This window comes from Camelus dromedarius, chromosome 13, assembly GCF_036321535.1.
Source record: "Camelus dromedarius isolate mCamDro1 chromosome 13, mCamDro1.pat, whole genome shotgun sequence".
NCBI classification, from domain to species: Eukaryota; Metazoa; Chordata; class Mammalia; order Artiodactyla; family Camelidae; genus Camelus; species Camelus dromedarius.
Genome location: NC_087448.1, coordinates 2,161,868 through 2,188,749, shown reverse-complemented (window position 1 = coordinate 2,188,749; position 26,882 = coordinate 2,161,868). Strand labels below are relative to the sequence as shown.

At 50.0% G+C, this 26,882-nt stretch overlaps 1 protein-coding gene and 1 pseudogene across 1 annotated transcript in view; one reads left to right on the top strand and one right to left on the bottom strand.

Moving 5' to 3' along the window:
* COL4A1 (collagen type IV alpha 1 chain) overlaps positions 1–26,882 on the bottom strand; it is a 129,022-nt gene that overhangs the window by 49,008 nt on the left and 53,132 nt on the right. The window contains exons 3-12 of the mRNA XM_031466313.2: positions 6,026–6,115; positions 5,886–5,930; positions 5,028–5,072; positions 4,854–4,916; positions 4,278–4,331; positions 4,089–4,115; positions 3,343–3,426; positions 3,194–3,256; positions 1,592–1,627; positions 1,012–1,053 (exon numbers count right to left, since the gene is read on the bottom strand). Coding sequence (XP_031322173.2) covers positions 1,012–1,053; positions 1,592–1,627; positions 3,194–3,256; positions 3,343–3,426; positions 4,089–4,115; positions 4,278–4,331; positions 4,854–4,916; positions 5,028–5,072; positions 5,886–5,930; positions 6,026–6,115 — 549 coding nt within the window. The remainder of the gene's footprint in view (positions 1–1,011; positions 1,054–1,591; positions 1,628–3,193; positions 3,257–3,342; positions 3,427–4,088; positions 4,116–4,277; positions 4,332–4,853; positions 4,917–5,027; positions 5,073–5,885; positions 5,931–6,025; positions 6,116–26,882) is intronic.
* On the top strand, positions 9,203–9,799 carry LOC105094079 (large ribosomal subunit protein uL22-like; annotated as a pseudogene).

Genomic DNA, 26,882 nt, shown 5'->3' with positions numbered 1-26,882 from the left:
GGGTCCGGGCAGCCGCTACGTCCAGGACAACAGCGCCTGAGCACCTGCAGGACACACGGCCGTGCGCACATCTGTGCAGACCGTGCAAAGAGACATGCGGCGCATATACACACGCTGGCACACGCGTGCCGGCCTGGCACATTGCATGACACGGAGGAAGGGCACCCAGGCTGCCTGTGGAGCCTGGGAGGAGAGGAGGTCACTGCAGGTAAGCCAGAAACAAGAGGAGCGTCAGAAATTTCTTCCTCAGAGTCCCAGTGGCCGGCACGACCGGAAGTACGGGGATCCCAGCTATCACACGGGGACTGAGGTTCAGAAAATCCACCTGCGTGGATGCAACTGCAGAGTCACTCTCCTGGGCTGAGATCTGGAGCGGGACGAGGAGGCCGCCGGTGAGTCAGGTCTGCCCTGGCCTCCCCGGCACCAGGCCACCGTCCACACCGGCTTGAACACAGATACAGACCCTGGGCTCTGCGGCCGGCGCCGCCGCAGTCCCAAGACTCTCCACCTGGCGAGTAGCACCCATCTCATTGGGCGGTTCCAGGGACAGCGGCGGAGAGACCACCAGGGAGCAGGGACCCAGCGTCGGCCTCTCTTTCTCCCAGGATGAGGTCTGTGCATCCCTGCCTCTGAGGCTGTCTCCTCCCAACTCTGGCAGGATGGGCTGTCTTTGCAGGGTTTAACATAGTTACGCTACTAACAGCCAAGTCCTAAATCTGATCTTTTTATAATAATCTAGGTTCAGCTTTGTCACTGCCTGGGAACATTCTGACTGGACGTTACGTACAGAGAGCTGGAATTAACAGCCTCACTGCATCTGCTGGTCGGACCCCACACTATTATCCCAGTGAATTCTAGCTGGGTTTTTGAGAAAAGCAGCAGCAAATGCAAGAACATGCAGAAAAGCGTAACCATGGGTCAAGGGTCCAGAGTAGGTTCAGGGACAGGAGCCCCAGCGCGCTCGGAGCTGGGGGTTAAGCCTGAAAACTCTCCAGTGCGAGGAGCACTCACCTTGTCACCTTTTGGCCCTTGGAAACTCAAGCCCATTTGCCCCTGTTGATTAAAGAATAAGCTTCCATTACTAGAGTTGTCTACTTTGTCCAAAATCATCTCACAAACATGACATAAAATGTGGTAAGATAGGGTGTTTAAGGCAGCAACTCTGTCCCACAATGACCATCATGTTTTCAAGAGAGTTGTGATCACGTTGTATTCGATGTCTATTTTAAAAGTTTCTTTTAGATATTATTGAAAAAGAACCCTATTAAAAACCATTTTTAAGAAATAAATGAAGGTTTTTAAACTCTGGCTTTAGAAAACTAAGGAAAAGATCAACGATTTCAAAATAATGGCTAAGGGATGGATGGAAGGAGACAGATCGGCAGACGGACAGATTAACAGGTAAGACAGACAGGTCCAGCAACTGATGGATAGGCAGGCAGGTGAACGGACAGGTGTTAAATATAGAGACATAAACATAAACATAAATTTTCCAAAGCTTTTTAAAGAGACATACAGAATGAGTTGTAACAATTTCATGGCAGTCTTGTATTTGCGCCAAAGAAAGACAAACAAAAAAGTAAACCTTTACCTTTTCACCTGGAGGGCCGGGAGGGCCTGGGGGACCCTGGGGGAGAGAGCATTTTTATTAAACACGACTCACCGCGCTGGGAAGCTTTAAACACGTCCTTGGACTGAAGGTGTCTTCACACCTCATGATTAACGTGATCATTTATTGGTTCAATATTAAAACATTTTTTCCATGTGCTACAGAACTGTTCAGCTTTGAATGTAACCAGAAATTAGTCCAGGAAAATAATTAACAGGGATGGAAATCCCTCAAAATCGCAGGGTGGCCCTATGGAACCCACTGACCTGAGCACATGCTGGGCCCTCAGACAGTGGACGGAATCACCAGCCCAGCCCTCTCCAAGTCCTAGTTTCCAGCGTGGGACCCATGTTTGCCCACTTTGGAAACCGCTGTTTATCGACTAAAGTTAAACGAATGCTTCAAGCAAGTAGACGCATGAAGTCAAAAAGCTTCCTGAGTTGGCAACAACATTTCAGAATGCTTTTTTAATAATCACGGAAAAGGAAAAACTAGTCATCTTTCCACACAAAAATGAGTCCATTTATTTACAAGAGTATAAAAGAGGTGACACGTGCAGGAATGGATGGAGGAATTGCGGGAGTTGACCCAAAAAAAGGAAATTTAAAAGACAAATAACGAGGTTCTCCTGTAGAGCACAGGGAACTAAATTCAACACCTTGTAACAATCTATAATGAGAAAGAACGTCTGTCTAACTGCATGACCAAGCTGTGAAACCTCACACAACACTGTGAGTCAGCCAGCCTTCAACAAAACAACAGCAACACACGGAGGGGAGCAGCTCAGTGGCAGAACACGTGCTTAGCACGCACGAGGCCCTGGGTTCAACCCCCAGCAGCTCCATTAAAAATAAATAAATAAACTTAAGAATGATTTGCTTATTAATTTAAATAAATAATGAAATAAAGTAAATAAAAAGATAAGCCTGAAAAGCTCTCCACGGCTCCCAGGCAGGCTTGAGTGAGGACAGCCAACCCAGGTGCGTGACTCACGCCAAGGAAACGTGGCCCTGGACAGATGAGCCCAGTTAACATTAACTCCCTCGAGCTCCCAAAAATGTGTGAGTGGGAGGGGCTGACGCCGTCTTCCTATGGACAATTATCACTGGTGACGGAGGCTGGTGTCAGAGCAGAGCCTCCGGGAGGTTTCTCGTCTTCATACAAAGACAACATAGCATCCCGGCCGCCGGCCTGGCCCCACGGCCCACAGCAGAGCAGGCCCCCGGGTGGCTGTGTTTCCTACACGAGGGTCCAGGGCAGAGCCCACCCGTCCACCTCCGAACCCGCCTCCTCGGGCCACGGATACCGCCGGCACCCACGCGGCCCTCCGGTAATCACCATGCCGTCCGTGTGGGACGCCTTGGCACGTGGTACCAGTGTGAGTTACCCCTTTCCCCCGCTCTGGGAAGATGTAGGCCGTGAGCACCGGTCACACACTCCCTAAGAAGGAAGCTCATTCTCGAATCCAAATTAAGGAGATCATTAAGAGAGGGCGAAGTTCCCGTCCCATTTTACATCTTTCACACCTCAACACAGTTGTTCTCTGAACGACTGGCCACAGAGAGATGTCCCCCCCAAACTTACGGGAGGGCCCGTGAATCCCGGAGGGCCGACGGGGCCTTGCAGCCCTGGCAGTCCTGGTGAGCCCTGTAATTCGCCAAGAAAGAAAAGAATTAAAACGCAAACTGGGAGGAGACTCGGCATGTGCTTCGAGTTACTTAGCAACTGCGTACCGGCGCTCCGGGGGGTCCAGGGAACCCTCTTTCGCCTTTCAGCAGGGTCCCAGGTACATGGCCGAGGATTTCACCGGGGTCCCCCTGTGGGGTGGAAAAACAGGAGAGAGTCACAAATACTGGTATTTAAGGAAAGAAACTGAAAACCTCAGGAGTAACAGGCTGACGGCCTTAAGAGAAAAAGTACTGATTCCTGTGAAGAAGGGAGGCCTGCCTACGGACGGCCCCCGAGCTGGACCACCGCTCTCGCCTGGTCCCCAGCTGGCATCCCTGCCCCACGGACTGTGGGCTTGCCAACCCCGACAACCACGCCACTTCTGAAAATAAGGATTTATTTTATCTCAGTATACTTAAAATATATTTGAATTACTTCTCCCTTCCCCCCTGCTGCTGTGTAAGTGTGTGGCATACACGTGACATGCACGGACTACACACACGCACGCTGCGGGCCCACGTCCCTGCACAGCCCTGCTGACAGCACTGCCCACGGCTCTGGCAGAGGAGCATCGTGGACTCACATCTGCTTGTATTTACCATCACCCCATGCTCCCCTTCACTGCCTATTTCCTACCTAAGAAACTGTACATAGCACTGAAAGTATAGGACTGAATTCTCTTTCAGTGCCGCAAACACGTAAATATGTACACAGGCAATCGATCAACCAAAGTGGTTTGCAGTGCATTTATTTTTACGGCGTCTGTTTTAAACAGACTCTTGTAATGAATACAGTAACATAAAACGCGTACCTTCATTCCTGGTAACCCCGGTGGTCCCTAGGAAAGAAAAAGCTGGTATTAGTTTCCTTTTTCTCAAAACATCATTAGCATTAAGACATAAATGCAAATAAAAAAAAAAAAAAAGGAAAGGTAATAAAATGAGAAAAGAGAAATTATGACCAAAGGAAGAAATTCTTAACTTGACAACCCTATACTCACGGGATTTCCAGCGAATCCAGGCAAACCCGGAGGCCCAACAGGCCCTCTGTCACCCTGGGGGGGACAGCAAACAGTCACTCTCGAGGGCGAACAAGGCAACAGGAAGTCACCCCAGATGCCCCCATCACCCCAGACACCCCCATCGGTCTCTCTACCCTGCTCTTCAGGGAGGCTTCATTTGTTGGTTAAAACCATTTTCTCAAAATTGTCACAAGCTACATGGCTCAGTGCTGCTTACAATGCAGGAATATAGTTGAGAATATAATTAACAAGGACAAGAATAATACAAGAATACAGATAATTCTCTTATTTGCTTTAGTAATAGATTACGGGTAAGAAATTTAGGGTTTCAAGCAATTTTAGGGTAAAAGTCTACAAAATGGAAAGGCACAGTGATGTCTTTCCTGAGCATTAAATGTGGGAAGACTGTGTTTCCTCAACAAATAAAGGTGTAAGGCATGTAACTGCAGCTGCGGCAACTAAAACTCTGTTCACAGCACGACTCCGCCCGACTTCTGCGTGCGCAAAGTGAGGCAGACATGCATCAGGCGGGGAGGGTCCCGGCTCTAAATTTACCTTCGTCCCGTTGCATCCTGGGATACCTGGGGGACCCGGGGGACCATCTTGGCCAGGAATACCCTGCAATTAACAAAGTGAAGGGGTAACCAAAACAGAAAGTCACCTGATGGACGGGGCCAGCACTCTCATCAAATGTCTCAGAAAGGAAGCAGGTGCGTTTTATATACATACAGGAAGTCCCGGGTTTCCAGGGTAACCAGATGCTCCTGGGGGTCCCTGCAGGGATGGAGATGAGAGAGTTTTCATTGGTCATTGGAGAACCTCATTTACTCCAGCTGATCCACCTGGCTAAGGGTGCCAGACCCTAACCTTTGGCATCCTGAACATCTACTCTAAACAGACAGGGCGTTCGGCAGGGGAGGGTCCGAGAGCCCAGCCCAGGGAGGCAGATGGTCTCGAGTTTCCACAGCGAATCTACACCAAAAGCTGATGATTAATCACTTCTAAAATCAAGGCTGCACACCCACAAAATAGCTCTGCCCTCATTTCATCCTTTGTAATTTTCAGATGATTGATGGATATAAAGACAATTCACATTAAAATTTCCAGCAGTTGGGGAGGGGAGTGCATGGCATAAGTCAGTTCACTGGGAGAAGAGACTCCAAGTTATTTCTGGCTGAAATTCGCATCTTCTCCACCCCAGACAGTTACGAGGTTATCCCCTGTCTTCTGCCCTAAGGACCCAGGAGCGCAGGTCACTGGGTACACTTCCCTTTCAACTAAGTAACAATGATAGGTTTAAAACGTTTACATTTCCCAGCGTCTCCCCCTTTTTCTACTTTCAAAGTCTGCATTCTTGGAATGGGAGAAAACGCGAGCGAAGAGGACAAGGAGGGAGCGGCCCAGGATGTGGGCTCCGTGCTCCTTGGGTCTGAGTCCCCAGGGAGGGGCAGCCCGAGGGGGCGGCAGAGGGGAAAGAGGTGGGGCGGGGGTCGTCTGGGGGGAGGGAGAGGAGCCCTCGCAGGGAAGCACCGCTGTGTGAGCGGCGACCACCATGCTCGGCACCAGCGTGATGACAACTGTACTCACTCTTGTCCCTTTCGTCCCTGGCAGTCCTGGTTCTCCGGTGTCACCCTGGAGCAAACAGAAATGCCGTCATGACCACGCGTCACAAGAACACAGGCCATCTGGAGTCCACCCCCCCCCGCACTCATGACAGCCAAGCTCACCTTTTGTCCTGGTGGTCCCTGCGGCCCCTCGGGTCCCTGCATCCCCGGAAACCCGATGACACCTTGTAAACCCGGGAGGCCTCTTTCTCCCTGCGGAGGAGGAAGGAACCAATCAGACCAAGGGCGGGTGGGAGGAAACAGAGGAAGGAGATCAGACACCAGCCTCTCTCAGCATCGTCCAGCATCAAGCCCACCGCGGGCGTCTGAGAAAGATGCCGTCAGCTGCGTCCCCCTCTCAGCAGACGCTTCTCTGCCGTCTGCGAGCTCCTCCAGGGCCGCAGTGTTCATGTGAGATGCCTGGCCCTGTGCTTTTTGCATTTTCTAAATGCTAAACAATTTGTTGAGTACATAAAATAAAGGATTCCCTTCACAGAGTTGTTTCTAGCCTCATTTGACCAGTGGCACCTCCTTGTTGTCAGCAGACAGAGCGCCGGGGTTTTGTGAGGGGACAGGAGCCCAGCCCGCCCTCCGGGGGCGCCGAGGCGTGGCTCCCCGCGGCAGCAGCGGCACAGGTGCCGAGACACCCTGTGCGGTCAGCAGCCTGAAGACAGGTTTCCACGAGCACCTCCAGGAAGTGTTTTGTTTTTTTGTTTTCTGTTTGCAAAGGTGGAATCAAGGTTTCATTATGGTCTCTGCACTTGTGGAGCAAGACGAAACAGACTTTATTTTTGAAAGGATGACTGTTATTCAGGGCACACACGTGACTGTAATTCAGAAACCCTGGGATTCCGAGCCGGAAGCCGGCCCTTGAAGGGTGAAGGCAAACTGCAGGCATGAAGAGAAGAGAGAAGGCCACTGAGGCAGGATGACGGTGAGCACATGGTGACAAGGACGGAGAAGCTAACCAGGAGAAGTACTGGGACAACGACACGGAGAAATGAGGCGTTACTGTTTGCTCCTGGAAATGCGGTTCCCTCCGCGGGCGCCGGCGGGCTGTGGCCCGGTGAGCGATGCTGGAGGAAGACGGTTGTACTGAGCTGCCAACAGGGAAAGGCTCATAAGCTTCACAAGAACCCAGGAAAACCCACTTTCTCCGCCGTGTGTGGACTTCAATATAATCTCACAACACAAACTGGGAAGATGTGGTAACCATCTTTCACTGATTTTAAAAAGCAGAAGGCACTTTGGAGCTTTTGGGACACAGGCAGGAGGGGGGTGTTCCCCAGCGCCCCGAACGTTCCTCGCGGCTCGTCAGCCCGAAGCCCAAGTGAGCCGGCAAGCGACAGGCTCCGTAATACAAACATTCACCCCCCAGACGGCACGGACCCTGGAGTGACTGAAAGCTTTTCAGCCTTGCACACAGGACCCAGCACAAAAACTCCCAGGGTCGTTTTCTGAAATGCAGAAGTGTGGTTCTGAACTTGGACTCCGACCACTGGGCCTCCATGGAGCGCGGGCGTCACGGCAAGAGCCGGGAGGCCAGAAACAGCGTGTGGGCGAATCTGGAAACTTTCAAACCCGAGGAGACCATCAAATACTAACCGGAGTAAAGGAAATTGAGCCCTGCAGTTTGCCCCCCCTCCCCGGACCAGCCGCACTCGGGGACCACCAGCAGAAGCCTGCTGGCACCTCCCCCAGCGCCCGGCCCAGGCCCCGACGCGGCACCGGCCCGCCTCCCCGAGGCCTGCGCTACCTGGGGAAGAAGCACATTCTCAGACCAAGACCCGGTCACCTGTAAAGCTCCTTAAATACATTCCTTCTTAACCAAAGACAACATCAGGTCCAACCGCACAGAAGACGAGCCAGGGACGGGCTGACACCCCACCACCTCCTCCCTTCATTCCAGTGTGGGCAAATTCTCCCCAGACCAGAACAGGGCTGAGCTGCAAAGAGCCGGCTGAAACATAACTGAGCACTGAACTGGGTCTCCTCAGACAACCTGCGATGGGAAGGAAGCGTGGCAGGCGCGTAGCCGACAGGCCCTCGCGTGCATTTGGTGCTGTATTTTCAGTCCCGCGTTAGCACCCGCACGGTCACTATGAGGCCCCGTGCAGATAAGATTTTATAATTCTTATTCTAATCGTGGAATGCATGGAGGCCCAGAGCCAGATTAGCTGATTTCTACCAGTTTCTCACTGAGTCAGCACCAAAGCCAAAAATAGAAATGAGGTCAGCCTCCACACAGCCTGTGTTTTTTCTAGGTCACTAGAGCAAGCCGGTTCCCAGCAAATCTCCAACGATTCACCGCCATCAAGTTAGCCCCTTTTATGTCCAATTCACAGATGGAGAAATTAGGGTTCCGGTGCCTTCCTGACGTGTCACATGTCACTGGGTGACCCCGCGGGCTCCTGGGAGCCGAATTCCGAAATCTGAATTCCCGGTCCGTGGTTTCACCACAAGACCACATTCTTTCCCAAATGTCACCGGAACACGTAAGCGATCCCCATATCCCAAGAGTTTTGAAATTAAGGAGCCAGAGAGGAAGTGACTCCTCCGTGAACACCGCTTTGCCATCTCACAGTTTTTTATTTTAACTTTCCTAATCTTTTGTTCAAACAAAAAGGCAAATGAATAATCTAACATCCCATACCCTGTCCAAGACTATTCTGGGCACCAGAGCAAACGGACAGGATAAGCATTCAAACAGCCACACAATCAGCTGGCAAGCAGCACACGCTGGACAGGGGCCAGACTGTGCCTCCGAGCTTCCGGCAGATCTCCACGAAGGTGACGGGACGAAGGAAGAGCTGCACCAGTCATGCAATGGTCATCCGTTCCAGTCCCTCCCAAGCCAGACTCTGCCGCCCCCAGAGCAATGCCACAGATGTGCCCTCTCGTCTGCTGGGGTTCAGCACAGGATGTGCACAGTGAAAACCACGGAGAGACAGGACCCCTGAGTCACCCCTTCCCCACGATGCGCCAGAGGACCAGTCCCAGAGGACGTGGCAGCCAGCGTGGAAGCCACAACCACTGTGAGCACAGCACTGGGCGCTGAGGCCCGCGCAGCACGACACAGAACGCTCTGATGCGACTGCACTTGACGGTTTCTTTGTGAATGTCAGTGCATGTCACCGCACTAATCAAAAAAAGGTTATACACCAACAGTGGAAATGATTATCACTGTATCCCCAAAGGATGAAATTCAGAATTTGAGGAGAAAAAGAAACAAAATGCTACAAAGATGAAAGCATAGAGCTTCTTCCTTTTCCGGTAGGCGGCCTGAGGTGACCTCGAAAAATGGTTTGCTATTCACTTGACCCAGGAAACCCCACAAAATCATGCAAATCAAGAGTTTCAAATCTTCGCGTTCACTTTAAGAGCACTCGTGAAACTGCCCAGGCCGTTAAGGGTGCTCATGTCCGAAAGGCCACCAAGTACCTGAAGGGCGTCACTTTACAGAAGCAACGTGTGCCGTTCTGCCGTTACAGTGGTGGAGCTGGTAGGCGTGCCCAGGCAGAACAGCGGGGCTGGACACGGGGTCAGTGCTCCAGAAAGAGGGCTGAGTTTTACTGCACGTGCTCAAGAATGCAGAAAGCAATGCTGAACTTAAGGGCTTGGATGGAGGTTCTCTGGTCACGGAGCACATCCAGGTGAACAGAGCTCCCGAGCTGTGGCGCAGGACTCACAGAGCTCACGGTCGGATCGACCCTTACACGAGCTCTCCCTGCCACGCTGAGGTGATCCCTACTGAAAAAGAGCAGATGGTTCCTAAACCAGAAGCAGAGGTTGCACAGAAGAAAAAGATATCCCAGAAGAAACTGATGAAACAAAAACTTATGGCCTGGGAATAAATTCAGCAAAAAATAAATGCAAATAAAAGTAAAAGCAGAAAAATAAAAAAAGATGAAAGCACAGAGCCACGGCGAATAATCTTGGCGTTCAAATTAGCCATTCTAAATTAGGAAGGAAATAGAGTTCCATGCATGGAGCAACTTAAAAATTTTGCATAATGTTGTCTACAGAAGGACATACTTTTTTTTTAATCCATAAAATATGGCAATAAAAAGGATTTTATAATAAAATTATGTCCCTTCCTCTTAAAATACATCTAGAAACAAGTTCATGATAGAAATCAAATGCTAGAATATAGTTTCCTTCAAATTTTAGTTAAATACCCAAACACAAAGCCCCCAAGATGGTGAGGCTGAAACAGTGCAGACGTTCTAAGGGTGATACAGGGCGACAGAACCACCCACAGCAAGACCCAAACTCGCCACGAAGCAGATCGAGATAAGCAGTCCTCAAAAATCTCACTGTCAGAGGCCGTCTTATGCTTCTTTCAACGGCCAACATGGGACCACTATCTTTAAGTCAAATTTTGAATTAATTTTTCAAATTTAAAGCAATACAATCATGGATGTCCGCAAGGGACTGAAGCCCAAGGAAACCAGCGGCCAGGGCGCTGGGCTCCGTCGCGGGGACTGACTGTGCCGGGCACGCCATCTGCACGTGCTCGCGTCCACCCGTTAGGACACACCCCGCCGGGATGCGGACGGAGACGTTCTGCAGCGGGGCGTCCACCTCCTGGAAGTCAGTACTTTAAAGGCAGGGATATAGTTTATTCACTCAGCATTTGGCACCAACTTTGAACCCAATAAAAGTTGGGAGACGGATGAGGAACTAACCAGCAGTGTAACAGGAACAAAGGATGAGGTAGGCGTCTACCTACGTAGCCTACAACCTTTGAAACATAGTAAAATGTGGGTGCTGGGCGGGGGGGATCCCGGTCTCCCTTCCCAGAAAGCCCCACGGGCACCGTTAGAGGCTGGCCAACGGACACGCCACGGGCAGAAGCAGCAACAGGAGGGAGAGCTGCGGACGGGACAGGACACCGGGTCAGCTGTTTCTGGAGCCTGAGTTTCCCATTTCCAAGCCAGGCTGCAAATAACTGAGGGAACGAAAGTGTCTGCCTGTGGAGCCAGAGCTCACCAAGGGTTCAGTGATGGGGACGCGACCTCGGATGGCGGGTCACAGTCAATGGATGACTTGGGGACGGAGCCAAAAATTCCACAAGCCCCATTCCTCGAGCCCAACAACCATCAGACATCTGCAGGACCGCTTCCTGAAGATGCAGCTGGGAAAGTGGTGGGAAGGCGCCCATCCGTGTCACGGGGTCATGGAAAAACTCTGTGACGAGGGCCCGTTGGGTTCCATCCACACCACGAAGCTTAACATCGGGACAGAAATACTGCCATGGCCGCAGAGGAGGGGCGGGGGAGATGTGCAAGGAGGACCCTGGAAGGCCCGGGCCTCCCAAGGGGAAGACGTGGACGCTCCCCCTCTTTTGCACCATGAGACATGTGCCTGGATTCTTAAAAGACCGCGTGTGCTCATCTAAAGTAGATGGCATTTCTGCAAACACAATACTGAAGACTGTGTTCGCGTGACCCCTGCAGCATCACTGTTGCTTCTTGCATTTCACGTTGTAACATTAAAGCAGGAAGGGGTAAACAGTCGAGCCCCCAAAGCCTGGCTGCTCCTTCCCTATCTTTGTCCCACGAACTCTTCTCCCTCAAGCCCCGGTGATGTTTCACTTGAGATAGTCAATATTAGGCATCTCTGCCTAGCGGGTCTTCAGCAGATGTGTGGCTTTAACAGTTACATCTGGGGTGGGGTGAGATGAGCGTTTAAGAGACTTTTCCTGGAAATGAGAACAATCCTCATCTTTACAATGCAAAGGATGAGAGGAATCAGAAAGTTGTATATAAGGGGGGAAAAAGCTCCTTAACCCATAACCTTCATGTGCTCCCCCTGGACCCACCTGCCTCTTCCAACCCACAGCGGCTGCATGGGCAGAGCGCATCCTACGTGGCCCTCACCACGAGCCCCTGGCCCCTCCACCCTCTGAGCGTCGCCAGGCTTGTGGTGGCTTTCTCCCGAGAATTCTGAAGCTGCAGGCTGTCGGGGTGTAGGAAGAACGGGACAGACTGGGTGCTGAGCTTTGGGAAAGGAGTTGGCCGGATGTCTAGGAAGCGAAGCAGAAGACTTTTCTCTCGCTGCCCACACCTGGACGGCAGCTTTTACTCTGGGCTTTCCACATCAGGGCTCTTAAACAGAGAAATCCCAACCCCTGTGGATAAGTCCATCTTACGGATAAGGTCCGTCCACGCCCAGCTGACAGTCCATTGACTTCACAATGCCCACTGACACAGCACTGAACACAGAACTGTGTCCAAGTGGCCGTGTTCAAGGGTAGATTTCTGCTGAGTAAATCCTGATCAGAAAATTATTTGAGCCCACAATGAATTCTGGCACAATTCTAGGAATTTCAACATGGCTATGAAGTTGGTTGTTAGAGCTAAGCTCAAATCATACATAATATAAACCTTACAGAGGTAATGCAAAATGAGTGTTTTTTGATGAGTCAACAATTTGCAAAGAAATAGATCTGTAGCTACTTCCTGGTCTACAAAAATCTGCTTTGCACATCACCTTGTGAGATACGTACTCCTGAACTATGATGCCATCCACCAGGAACTGACACAACATTGGAAACTGACTACACTTCAATTAGAAAGAATTCTTTTTAAATAAAGAGTTCTTCACAAAATTCTTTCCAGAGAATCACCATTCAACCCGAATAACTCAAAAGAGCCCTAGGTACCTTCTTGGTATAAACAATTTAAAACTCTTCTCCAAAAGCCATCTAAAAGCAAATGAACTGTCCAACTTCACTGATCCAGTAAAAAACTCACTAAAACAATAGGCAAATGTGAGTGCTGACAAATTGTTGGTGGCAAAAAAAAAAAAAAAAACCTTAAATTTTTCCAAAAGTTCTTAGGACTTATAAATTCCAGAGCTGAGTATCACTGATGAAACATAAACTTTAAAGCTGTAGGCACTAGCAAGGGTCTTCAGCCGCAAAAGTTTTCTTCAGTAATTTGTCTCTCATACTCTCTCTGAAAAAAACAGTCTAAAACTCTTTCACTAGTTCTTATTCCAAAGCAGTAATCTGTTTAAAATATTTTAAGTATAAATATTTAAGGTCATTCCCCTGAAGCAGTCAGCTTTTCAAATCAGAAATAAAAAAATGTTTGATAATGTTTTTCCCAAGTCTTGCGGGTGTATTCAGTCACATCGTGTGCACACATTTCCTGAAACAGTTAATCTTTAATTGACAGCTTATTTCCATGTTCCCATCTACGGCAACCAAATGCCTGTTCTGTTCTCAGGAACACAGTTGTGCTTCCGGGCCTTAGGCTCTATCAGCACGTCCAGATTTCAATGGAAGGCTCAACCCTCTTGAGTTTTCCTGTAGACCCTGGTCCAATAACTCTTCACCCGCATCCGTTATCTTCTGGGCTTCAGCCTGAGTGTGTCTCGTCCTCCAGCCCCCTCCCCGGTCCACACGGTGCCCCCGCCCTGCAGCATCGGTCTTCCAGCCCACTTAGAGACAGCTGCTTCCACCTCAAATACTTGCATTCACTCATCCCCCACCCTACCATCCCCTAGACCCCAGGCACATCCATAGAATCTCAGCTAAACATCCCTGCTTTGGGGAAGGACTCCTTAACACACAGTGATCAGAAGAAAACGTTTACATCTAACGGGTCCCGTTAAATTAAGAGGCACTGAAGGAGGCATGAGCTTTGGAGCTGGTGCAGGAAAACCCCCAGGGGCTCCGGCTTCCTGCCACTAGAGGGCGATAGGGGACCACGCTTTCCCACCCCGACCCCCAAACTGAAATTCCCCCAGTGGACCTTGAAGCAGCTTTTATTTCCTTAAATATTCATTATCTGAATATATTAATATTAAACATCCAATGCTGTTGAAGAAATTGGTGCAGGCACAGCTAAGGAAATCAGTGTCTTAAGGTTTCAGACACATAATTCTAAGGGAAAGAAAGAATTTTAATTACAATTAAAAATGTAATTAAAATTAAATATAAAACTAGCCACCTGAACGCTGAGGCTGTTAAATGACAGGTAAATGCTGTGACCCCAGAAATAATGAGAATTGTGGATACTTTTCAGATTGTTTTTTTCATCCATTTTTTTTAAAATAAACTAAGAGTACTTGAATCTAACAATAATGCAGAGGGGAAGTGAATTCCGTTTTCTAAGTGACTGCATGCAAGTAGCACATGCAGAAAAAGTTAAGTCCTACGAAACATGCATAAAACAGACACAAACATGATCGTATGGAGGTCTCTGAAAAGTGGTTTCTAAACATCCAACTGCGAGGAAAATTTATTTGAAGGCTCTCCTTTGTTCCCTTCTACTACAAGTTTACAGAAAACATATACTTAAGGTAATTTATTCCATTCTTTTGATTTTTGCCATTTATGAAGGGGAAAAAATCCATCCAGATTTTTATAGCTTCCCCAAAAGGTGATAATAATGATTTCACCTAGGGCTCTCATGAAAATCAAAATCATGAATGTTTCTGCCTAAACCTAGTACCTTACATTCAGTCTAGACTTAAACATTGTCTTTCAAAGCAGAAAAACAATACAGACATAAAAAGTGCCTGACTGCAGCTCGGACCCTCACCGCGGTGGCTCTGGACAGTTGCGCATGTTGGGCACTGCAGCGGTAGGGGGCAAGACCCAGCTGCAGCTTGGCATTGGCCCAGCAGGCTGGCCTTGTCTAAAGTGCACAGAGCTGCAGGAAACCACCCCCGAGGGCACTTAAAGCCTAAGAGCTGCGGAGAACCTGCCTGCAAAATTGCACCTTTATCCACCAGCACAAATGCCTTTTCTTTGTTTTCAAACTCCTTGAGCGAGGAGGGTATAGAGCTCAGTGGTAGAGCACATGCTTAGCATGTGTGAGGTCAATCCCCGGCACCTCCACTAAAAAAACAAATAAATAAACCTAATTCCCTTTCCCTCCCCCAAAATAAAGTAGTTGCTTACTAAACATTTAAAAAAAAAAAAAGTAAAGTATTTTTTTAAAGTTCCAAGAGATTTATCCAAATCCTATGTCATGTCTTAAAAGACTGCAGGGAAGCAGTGAGACTGCAGAAATGTAAATAACTGAAAACAAAGAAACAAGAGGTTAGCTGGGTTTTTTTCTGAGTTTAGACCAGAAAAAAAAAAATCCATCTTTTTTTATTCAAAAAGACACTTTGCTTTAGTTTTACTCCCTCCAAAACCACAACCTTGAGATTTAAAGAGATGTATTCTATGTTACTAGCAAACGATTAACGCACAATGCCTAAACAGTCCTTGGAGAGTTTCTTGTTACCACAGCTAAGGATGTTATTAACTTGAACTTGAAAATGAATGTGGGTGTGTAACAGGGTCCTGGAAGTGCGTGCATCCTGAGCAAAATTAGGGCACATAAAAGTCAGGAAATGCCACAATCTAGGTCATGGAGGGTTTTTTGGGTTTTTTGTGTTTTGGGGTTTTTTTTTTTTTTTTTGCTAACAATAAATGTGAAAAATGCAAAAGCTATCCTGACAATAATGGTTACAATGACTAATATAAGAAGCATGCTGGGTATCCTTTAGGTATAACCTTGAGAGAAATTGCCAACTGGTAATTAAGAAAATTTTTTTCCTTTTTCTTTTTTTCTTAAAGAATGTGTTAAATGCAATTATCTATTAAAATTGGGTTTCACAGGTATCCTGCCAGGGGGCATTCCCTGGCCCCCAGCACCGAGCACCGGCGGAACCCAGTACGTAGGTGCCCATGAAACAAACATTCACGAGTGAATAAGGAAACACAACATGTTACAGATTCCGAGGAAGTCACAGACGCCCCCCAAGAGGTGCCGGGAGCAAGTCCTGTTTTCAAGCTTGGCTGCAGAAATAGGTATCTCTGCTCCGGGTGAGCGAATGGAGCGCTGGGGGTCCTGCCTTCTCTGTTCTCGTGTCAGTGACTCCAAAGATAACGCCGTGTGATGGAGAAAGAACCCTGACTTAAGAACCAACGGATTTCGTCCTCGTTCCCACCCCAATCGCTTGGACTCCCCGACACCCGTGCCCTCTGTCAGGCGGGACCCCTCCACCCGCCTCCTCCCTGATAGGACTCTCTTAAGGGTCAGATCTGATGGAGTGTTCAGTTACTTCGCATTGCAGGGACCACTGGGCAGAGCACCACGAACAGAACTCCTCCGACTGCAGTCTGTTAAACACCTCTGCTTTGTCATTAAGACTTGCATGCCCATCAGGACAGCTGCCTTTCCTACAAAGCCACACAACACCTTAAAAGAGAATGAAAATGCGATGTCGTCTCTTCTTGCTATCGGTCACGACCCACAAATTATCTCATTCTTGTTTTTTGTGGCTAAACTGGACAAAGGAAAAGAAAAATTTCTTGAGTATGTAAAAAACACGACAGTTTTAAGAAATTCCTCCCTTATGTTATGCACAAGGTTGTTTGTTTGTTTGTTTGTTTCCCTTAATGAGTACATTTGACATTAATTCTTTTCAAGCCCAGGACATTCTGTTTATTCTCCCATGTCATCCTGAGTTTTGCGAGGCTGCCATGTCACCAACTTGTCCAGCTGCGCTGAAGGAGGCCCCAGGACCCTTCTCTTCCTTTTTAGTCCATAAGGCTCTGAGAACACATGTCTGTTTTGATGCCCCACCAATGACTTCCTTTCCTCCAACCAAGTTCCTTGACTGTATCCCATGGTTAATAACATCTCCCCCAACATGTTGCATTAATGGCAAGACGTCATTAATCTAGCTCAGAATCTGAAGGATCAGGACAGTTTCAAAGGGCTTAAAACAGGACAGATCAAAGTTGCCCACATAACAGCACAATGCTGGCAAAGCAAACACACTGTTAGCTTAGCCTCATGAATCTGAAGAGTCAGGGTCAGATCAGTCCTAATTAACAACTGAGTTTTAACTGAGTTTCAGTAAACACCATTAATTCTTTTAAAACATAAGAGGAAAGGAATTAAGCAACATGTTGAAGGGGAGCTTTTGGTCAAGACTGATTTTAAAACTGAATAGATAAGAAAAGCATATAATTGCACAGTCAGTGAAAATAAGGGTGTACCATTAACACGATAAATAGCTCCAGCTTAAACACTTAAAAATAGCCTTCCCTTCCCCTCGGTGTTCACAGAATTGGCGACCTGTTTTCAAAATGTAATGTGGACGTATGTTTTACCCTGGGATGTGGCTAAATTATTAACAATTTTAATTAGTAGCATCTTATTTAGTGCCATCTTTACTGTAACTATTTTGCAGAGGTTTTAAAGATTTGATTTGTAAGATAGTTCCTTGCTTTTTTCCCTAAATTCCTGAATGCCAACAGACTGAAATATATTCTTTGGCTGGGAGCTAAGTTGCAGAAACAGACAAACTTGTGTACAGTTTGTAAATTCAGAGATATTAACCTTCTCATAAAAATAGATGCTAGATTGTAGAATTGAAAGATGTGTGACATTTTCCCATGTGTTCTGTATTTAAATTAAAAATAAAAACACTTTGAAGACAGATGACCCAACGTGTAAGTGTGTTAGAGAGAAACAGAGACTGACCGGATGGGGAGGGGGAGGGGGGCGTTTGAAGAGAAAAGTCGGGCCACACCCCCGGCAATGCCCCCCCATGCTCCCCACCGTGGGGGTCCGGGGCACCCAGTGCAACCACAGGGGCACTTCCTCTCCGGCAAGAGGTGGCTGGCCAGTCAAGTTCCCTGAAGTGGCCTTCCCTCGTCTCCCGCCCCAGATGTAAAACGGCTAATGTTGTAAAATTCCTGAGCTCCCACGGGAATTCCAAGCCCATGGGAGCCCCCAGGCATCCTTGGAAGGATCTTTCTGTGGAGAAGCAGATGAAAAGTAATCATCCAACAGCTGTCTGACATCCATGTAAACACTCCGCCGTTGGTGATCTAGGTCTGGAATTTCAGAAAAATAAATATGGCAGTGACGGCTAGGAAGAGCCACACGGAGCCCTGCTCTATGGATGAAGCCGGAGCCCGGCCCGCCCTCCCGGTCCCCGAAGTCCCCTCCAGAAGGCCAGCCCTGCCTGGCGACCTCTGGCTCTGGACATCCCCATCCAGGGTCCCCACTGGGCGGGGCGGCTGGGATGCGGGAAGGCAGGACCGGGCACAACTCAGGAGCCAGACAGTCACCACTCAGTGTGCCCAGTGCTGAGTAAACGAGAAGAGGGTCCTTCTGAAATGGGCACCGACCGTCTTCCAGAACCTCCACGTAACTACGTGATGGGGCACAGGAAAGGCCGCAGGAGAGGGGCCGGGGTCCGAAGAGTGTTTGATAGGATGGAAACTGACATGCGCACGTTCTTATCTGTCACCGAGGGAAGCAAATTCCTTCCTCAAAACCGGAATTCTAGAGCTGCTGACTGAGCAGAGCACCTTGTCTGAAGCATCAGTCGGCACACGGGCCAGCCCTCACATGCACAGCAGGGAGGCCCGTCCTCTCCACGCTGTGCCTCAGGTCTCTCCGCGAGGAGACGTGTCCCCAGAGGAAGAACTGCTCCCAAGTCGGGGAACTTTCATTTCAAATTAACCACAGACCTTCTGGGTTAAGAACGTAACTTCACAGAAGTAGGCCATGAAAGGACGGGAAGCGTTATTCCCACCACTGTTCTGCTAATGACAACCTACTTCCCCCTCCCTTCCAGGACTCTCCCAGTGACAAGACCGTCAGAGACAGATGGCAGGAAGGCAGGACCATTTCAGTGACTGGACCTCATACCAGAGCCGACCTCCCAGCCCCAGGGGAGATTTCAGAACTGGAAGACGGAACAGGCGAGGACATGGAAAACACACACGCAGAGAGGAGAGCAGACCGTGGTTCCCATCCACCATCCCTCCACGCGGGGTTCACGGGGTTTTTCAAAACAGAAAATGGGGAGAAAAACCAGATGGCAAATGGGACCCAAGAAGCTTCAGCTTTCACATCAGCAGGCTGGAAAAACACATGATGGTGGCACATTAGCTAAATACTGCTGAATCACGTCCCCTTCCCCGCCCCCCCCACCCCGCCAACATCATCGAGGAAGAATTTGACACAGGAAACGTCTGCTTCCAGAGTCAGAACCCGTTACGGCTGACCTTCCTCCGCCTCAGATGAAGGATGCCTCCTGACGCTGACCACATGCCAGCGCTCCTTCTGGTAAACTACATTCTCCTCTAGAAAGGCCAGGGCCAGCACCACTCCTCAGAGCCTCTGGCATCTACAGGGGAGACCTGAAGTCAGAGTGAGCAGGCACTTCCATTCGGAAGGTTTCAGAGCTCAGAGTCCTTGCTGTTGGAGAATTTCAACTTTAAATCAGAGTGCCTAGACCAATCACAAAGAGACAGATAAAGAGAACTGCCACATATCACATCCTGACAGGAGGCGGCGAGGACGTGGGGGGAGGCATGGCCTACATCCCGGGAAGCAGCGCAGGATAAACCCCCATCCTCATGTAAAGGCGGGGCGCCCTGGGCCTCCCCGAGGCCCACGCTGCCCTGGTGCCCCCACCCCGACCACTGCCCCATAAAGAGCTTTGCTGCTTCTCACGTGCAGGTGGCCGCAGCGCCCACCCTGCTGGCTCTCATGTCACCCTCCGGACCTGGTCCCCCTGGCCCCCCTGCCCACTTCCCACAGCCCCACACCCAGATGAGTCCAGAGCAGTGACCTCCAACGCTGAAGATGCAGAAAAAGGAAAACAGGCTTGAAACCAGGGTGGGGAGGGTTCCAACTAGACAGCAGGGGAGGGTGGTCCAGGAAAAAAGCACGTGCGAGAGCGTGTGTGTGCACAGGGGAGATACAGAGAGGAAGGCAGGCCCCAGAGAACGTGTCATGAGAGGCATGCTGAGGGGCACTGCACAGGAGAACGGGTCCACCTGTGCCGCTGAGCAGAGGCGGTGAACCCGACCACTGATGGGGCAGGAGCAAGAATCCATGGTGGGAGGAATAGAAAGAGCAGAACTGCTAAAAAGAAAGGAAAGAGGAGAGTGTGGTGTGGTCCACACGGTGAGTGTATGAGCCCCCAACCCCAGGCCAAGTCCAGGGGCACCAGCGTGTCTTCAGATCCCTGGGGGTGGTGGGGGCATTGCACCCCGAGATCTCGGCTTCAGCTCCTGTCCCCGCAGCCCTGGACCCACCGGGGCCTGGAGGACCAAGCTCCTCAGAGAGATTAGCACTCTCAGGTCCATGAGAAGGAGCATCAGCCGACTCCATGGCCCCAGCCCATCTTCACAACGCTGTCATTAAATTTTCTGGAAGCTTCCCTGCAGCCATAGGTGACGTCTGCCCTGGAGGACAAGGCACTCAGTTAGCTGCCAGGTCAGTGCCTCCTGCAGGAGCTGCATGTCCCACACCCAGAGGGCTGCAAAGCCAGGGAGGCAGGGCGCCCCAGTGGGCCTCCTGGGGTGCGGGGTCGCAGCCCCCCCGGGCACGCCCAGCGCTCGGCCCATGCGGCTCGGAGCCCACCAGGCTGCGCTGCTCTCCGCCGAGCGCCTCTGTATTGGGGTTCAGATGCCAGACCTCTGCAGCTCCGACTCCTTGTCAGGGAGGGGCGCCCCCAAACACCCACCACCCACGTCAGCCACACAAGAGGGTTCCTACAGCAATGCCTATGAAAGGCCGTGGGCCAGGAGAAAAGGGGCCACATCTGGATGCAGAAGAACATCCATCGTTCCCCAGCCTCGCAGGCTGGGAGACAGGCGGTCTGGGAGCGAGACTCACCGAGGTGCCTCCCACCCTCGCCCGTGAAACACCCATCAGCTTAAGGCGAGAGCGGCTCCCAAGGGCTCACACCAAGACACCCGCCCTGCCCTTCATGACCGGGGGTCCTGGGTGTGGAGGTGAGAAGGTGAGCGGGGGTGAGGGGGACACGCCGTCCACGATGGTTTCCCATAGCGCCCAGTTTTCTACCCCGAACCAGGGCAAACGTGACAAACACTAGGAGATCAAGATCTGGAGCCTGGTTCTGGCTCTCGGTGGTCGCTGAGGGGCCTCCTGCTCCCCGCGGGCTGCGCTGGGCCCCCCCGTCCCCTCTGGCCCCCCGTCCCCTCCGTCTCGGCGCCCGCCGCGCCGGGGCAGCGCCCCCGCTCACACGGCAAAAGCCCCCCCGCGTCGCTCCACGTCGTCTGGCAACGTATTTTGCAGGCTCATGATGCCAACCGACAAACGGGAGGAGAATCTCACCGCACAGCTCTCCTCCGCCAGAGTTTGTTTTATGTGGAGTCTCTGATCTTGAATGAAAACCTCCAGCCTCATTTTGCTCCTTCCAAAAGAAAGCTAAATCCCGCTAACCAGTGTTTTGTTGGGATGATATTCACCAAAATAATAATAATAATTAGTTCCATCCCCAGACAAGAGGAAGACCTCCCAGGCCCGGGCGTCGCTGATGACAGCGTCCACTCACATGAGATGTTCTGGGCTTGAAAAGCCCCGGACACACTATCCCATTCACGACGCTTCATTTTCTGCTACGCCTTCTAAACATGGAAACAAAATCAACTCTATTTTTAAAGATGCACTGGATTAGATGACTTCCAGATCCAGTTTCAAACCAAAAACTGTAGATTTTTTTGCGTGACTATAATCTATCGCAGGTTTAACAAGTCCCAGGAGCATGTGGCGAAGGGGCAGAGTTTATGTGGTGGAGAGAGACGGGAGGACGAGGTGGACACCGGGTGGGGGGGCTCACTGTCCCTCTTGTGCTCCAGGGAGCACACACTTCAGTGCCCCCAAAGCACAGGAAGTCGCCCACAGGGGGCCTTGTGTGCAGAACAAAATAAACCCACTTAGTATGGATCTGCTTTGAATGGCTTCCCTGTGGTGTACTGTTGATACTTGACTCTTGGATTCAAGCATAATTTTTTAAAATCCTTTATTTTCAAAGAACTATCAAGAAAGTCAAAAGCAGGTGAATGTGGGAGCCCACGCTGATTCTCACGATGACTTTGCCAGATGATGACTCATGTGCAGCATGTGGAAATAAGAGACATCTGGAAACAGTCTCAGCATCGCGAGACACCAGAAAAAACACCGTGGAAAAGGAGAAGAATGTATATTCACCCACACACCCAGCTCGTGGGAAGACGAGGCCTCAGCTCCTGCAGCGGACAGCAGCAGCCCCCAAAGTGACGAAAGCAGGCCCCTGGGGTGTCGGAATCCATGACGTGGCAAAAAATAAAATGCCACTTCTCAAGGGTTCCCCTTAAAAACACCTAGAACAAGGCAAGTTGGCCGGGGGAGGAGAGGCGTCTGGACAAAGCGTGTCATTATACACGTATGTCAGGGAAGGCAGTTAACAGCAAAACCCTACAGGGGTACCTGAAACACCAGGAGAGCGAATAAAGGGCGAGTTGGTTCCTCTTGTATTTTAAGGGACAATGAGTCCGGAAATGGATGATAAAACCCCAGCGCTGACTGGGAGTTGGACGGTATTTCCAGACAGACCTCCCAAGTGAGCACATCCCATTTTCCCTCCACCAGAAGCATCCAAAAGCCACAAACAAACTTCCTAACAATGTTACTACACTTCTAAAGCCATCATAAAGCACTCTAATTGAGGTGCTGGGAGAGCTCTGTCCGCTCCTTCCCTCTCCAAGCTTCCTCTGGGAACTGAGACGTCTCAGCTCGACGGCGCACACCCACGTCTTCACATCTGAGAGTCCGTCTCCAGCTGGACCAGCACACAACTCTGTCCTCAGATTTATCCCACCTTTAAAATTCAGCTCCTGCTAAGATGACGTGCACACACACACACAACATTTTAGATGTCCTAAGGGCTTTAGGCACCTCACCTTTCACTGCACCCTTTTAGCAACACTGGGAGACTGCAGGTCAAAGGTCACCCCCTTCTGAGGATAGCCTGGTCAAAATGACTTGATGGAACACACTCAGCCAGCAGACAGTGGACTCACGCTAGGACCCAGGCTCTTGTTCAACAAGACGTTTTTTCCTGGACGTACTGCCTTTCAGGGATGCTCAGAACACATGAAAATAAAGCGATCCGATCAGTCTCAGGAACAATGCAAGTATTTCAAACATGCTCAACAAGCCTTCATTTTATTAAATAAACCCCCTACTGTGTCATACACAGTAAGAGCACTTTTTCCTGCATTTTGACTTCATTTATTTCACATCTGGGGAGTAAGAAAATGGAATTTTTTTTTAATTTTTGGGAAGAGAGGTAATTAGGTTGGTTGGTTTGTTTTTAGAGGCGGTCCTAGGGACCAAACCCAGGACCTTGTGTGTGCTGAGCATGTGCTCTGCCACTGGAGCTATACCCTCACTCTGGGATTTCCTTTTAAATACACTAGATCTTGAAATTCTTACTAATTCAAATGTGGTGTGGTGTCTCCCACAGAGTTCATGCTTAATAAATAAATTATGAATTAATTATGATCAGTCCGATTCAGTTAATTCATCCAAAGCTTCAGAGAGTTTACACAAAATTATTTACTTTGATTTACTTGAGAATAAAATAAAATATCTAGGAAGAAACATGACACCTTTAACATTTAGAACCATGGTGAAATTTAACTTATGGGAAAGAAATTTTCAATATTCTACTATGAAATAATAGCCAGAGAAGCTGGTTCTTTAATAATCCTTGTGAGCTCAAGTCTAGTCTACACAGATACTAAGAGCACTAAGAAATGAAACAAGAATAACTGGTTGACATATAAAGTCACACAAAGCTCTTTCTTTCATTTCCGGGTGTAAATTAAAAGAAAGATCATTGAAATAAATATGGGTATAAATGAAGACTGAATTCTCAAAAAATGGCAATAATATACAATCTCTGCCTCAAAAATGAATTTTCCTTGTGATTTAAGATCTCCCATATTTCTGATCTTGGAGAAAATAAGATCCTTTTATCGAAAGGAGTGTTCGCTCCTGAAGCATCTGTGGCTGTCACTGCAACACAGCACAGCAACGGCCAGGGCGTTGAGACGGGCAGGTGGACACCTAAACTCCCAGCCGTGGAGGCACCGCAGAGTCTCTGGGGACAGTGGCTAGCGGGAAATAATCAACGTCAAACAGTGCACACGGGAAGACGGAAGTTCAGCCTCTCCTCCGGTGTTTGGATATGGTTGGATTACAGTGCTCTTTGCACACACTTTTCTCTTATTTAGTGTGTCCTTGAGAAAGAGGGGTGAAGACCACTTGCTTCACTACCTCCGAGAGCCTAATGCTGAGCGATTCACCCCTCGGCTACTCAAAGTAGCCGATGGGGAGGAAAGAGAAGATGCATCTTGCCCGGTGGAGACGCGGCTGATGGTGAAGTTGAGGACCCTGGTCTTTGGCGATGCCCAGCACGCGTGAGAAATATGGCCAGATTCGCCCCCTGGGAAGTCAAGGAGACGTGCCCAGCACACAGCAGAGATGCTCCCTCTTAACCAGAGGGATGAATTTCCTACAGCACAGAGACTACACCAGGATTCCCTGAAGGGAGGGGCTGCGGGAGACCCCATCCCCACAACGCCGGTGCAGGGCATCCTTGACACAACGTAGCAGACTCGCTTAGTGGGTGTGTTCTCCCTTCCAGCTTTTATCCTGAACACTGGAGGACCAAGCATCCACTGAAGCTGAGGGAATGCTGGTTACGTGGGCTGGGCTTCCCCTAACCTGCCTCGGGTGAGGGTGGGGCTGAGACGTGGGCAGACGACCTCGGACCTGCTCCACATCACAGACAAGGTGGCTCCCCGTGGTCACCTGCTTAACTAGGCGGCCCAGGGAACGCTCCTCTAGAGCAGAAACTGGGGGGTCAGTCCACCTACAGCCCCACAGACATAGGCTCACTTCTCTGTGATGCTCCAGCGGTCCCTCCACCACCACCCGCTTAGAGGTCTTCAGATGGTCTGCTTTCCTTGGTCAGCAGAGCAGCGTATAAGCCACTGGTTCAGTTTTAGAGCAACGGGAGCTTGCTGGAGACTCCAGAATATTCTGAACCACAAGTTCCTCCGGCTGGACCAAGTCAGGATCTTCTTGTCTTGAAGCGCGATTTGTGCTCTGATTGGCACCTGGATTCTGGCATCTTTCTCTCCTTCCCTGTAAGAGCCTGGGCCAGTTCAGTGGCTCTCAATCCAGGCTGAGTTTGCCCCCAGTCCCCGGAGACATTTGGCTTTACCTGGGGACATTTCAGTGGCACTGCCAGGGCAGGAGGGAGCCACTGGTGTCTGGTGCGTGGAGGCCATGGATGCAGCTACAGCACCCCACAGGGCACAAGGCACCCCGCAGCGAAAAACCACCCACTCAGTTGTCAGCAGTGTCAAGCTGAGAAACCCTGGGCTGGCTGGTCTCCCCAGCTGTAAAATGGGTATAATAATAACAGTAATAAGTGTAAAAAGACCCAGCACTGCGCCTCACCCAGGAGACGGCCAGTACACAGCAGCCCCTTTCTCTTTGTCGCTCTGACCCTCCAAAGCCAGGATGTTTCTGTTCTGGCCAAGATCTGCTGTGTGTAACAGAGCAGAGGTTGTAACTGGATGTAAGATGCAGACAGGCAGGTTTACACGGAGGCTGACGCAGGACAGCTACTGACTGTCCGGCACACACAGGAGGTGGACGGCTGGTAAAGCCCCAGACCGGCTGCCGCGGCAACGAGAGAGAAGCGACACTGGCTTCTCCCCCAGATGTCCAGGGCTGGAAACAGAGTCCCTTCCAGGTCGGCCAGACTTTCCCAACCCTTTCAAATCAGTGGAGCCGCGTGCTTTAGACAAAAAGACAGAAATTCCATCTGCAAAGCTGTCCGCTTCGAATGCAGCCTAGGACGGGACTATCTGATGACTCGGTGTACGGACAGGGGCTGTGATTTACAGACGGTCTAATGAGTGAATTATGGGGTAATGTGCTTCTTCCCCACGTCCTTGGCAAGGATCTGTGTACCAGCAGGTCAAAGTGTTCTGAGAAGTTATGAGATACCCACGCAGCCCTCATTATCCCTTAGAAACACTACAGTTCTGCTTAATGAAGACGCTCTGTGTGCTCAAGACTGCGGCTTGGGGAAGTCACTGCGTCGGGAACCATCGGGCCTCATCTAGGACAGCATCCTTCAACAGCCCACAGGCGCCATTGTCTTGATTAGCATGCTCCAACTCAGCTCATGCCTTCATGCAGATGGGTGACATGACATTCGACATCCGAGTGGGTCTGGTGAATCCGTGAACACGTGAGACCCCTAGGTCCTACCCCATCCAGGAAGCTGGCCCTTCACATATGGCCCCAGGCCCTGGGACTGCTCTCTTCTCAGCTGCTCCCCCTGCAATTTGATCAGATGCCCTTAACTATGTCATGTCACATGCCTCTCACCTCTCCAGGTACCTGAAGCTTTCCCTTTGCACACTGCGGGGTCGCAGGACAGAATGACAGCTCTACACGAGCATGGGCTCCCCTGGCCAAACATGTGAGGGAGGGGCTTCTTGTGCAGCCCCTCTGCTGGCAAAGTGTAAACGGTGCACCCCCAGGCACACAGCAGTGACTCCCGGCAAGGGGCTGCCTCTCCTGCTGCCTCAGATGGCTGAGAAAATCAGGTTATCGAGCAAAAGAAGAGCTTGACTTTGGGCTCTTTCTGCCTAGGCAAGCATTCAAACCCTAATCAGTTTAAGCAGAAAATATTCCCACGCTGCTGAGGCCTCTGGAAAGACATGAAGCCATTGTGTACAAACCCAAATTTGTTACCTAGAGAAGACATTTGAAGATCTGAGTGGCCAGCCAAGGAAGTGGGAAAATAAACAACCCAGCAAAGACAGATCCAGGGAAAGGCTGGTGAATTTAAGTGCTGGACTCAGAGCAAGAGCCTCAGTGTTACGTCGATAACTATGAGATTATAAAACTGCCAGTGAACTGCGACATGAACATCATCTGGAGAACAGAAGACGTCCTGTCTGTCAGTCACGTCTCCATGGAAAGCAGGCCTCAGCCAGACGAAATCTGGCAGTTTATGCCGGAGACATTCCAGCTTCCGTTGGTGAATTCTGAGTAGCCAACAGGTCAACGTGTTCCTCAAGGAGGTATGTCTCAGAAACAACGATGACCAAATTCCACAG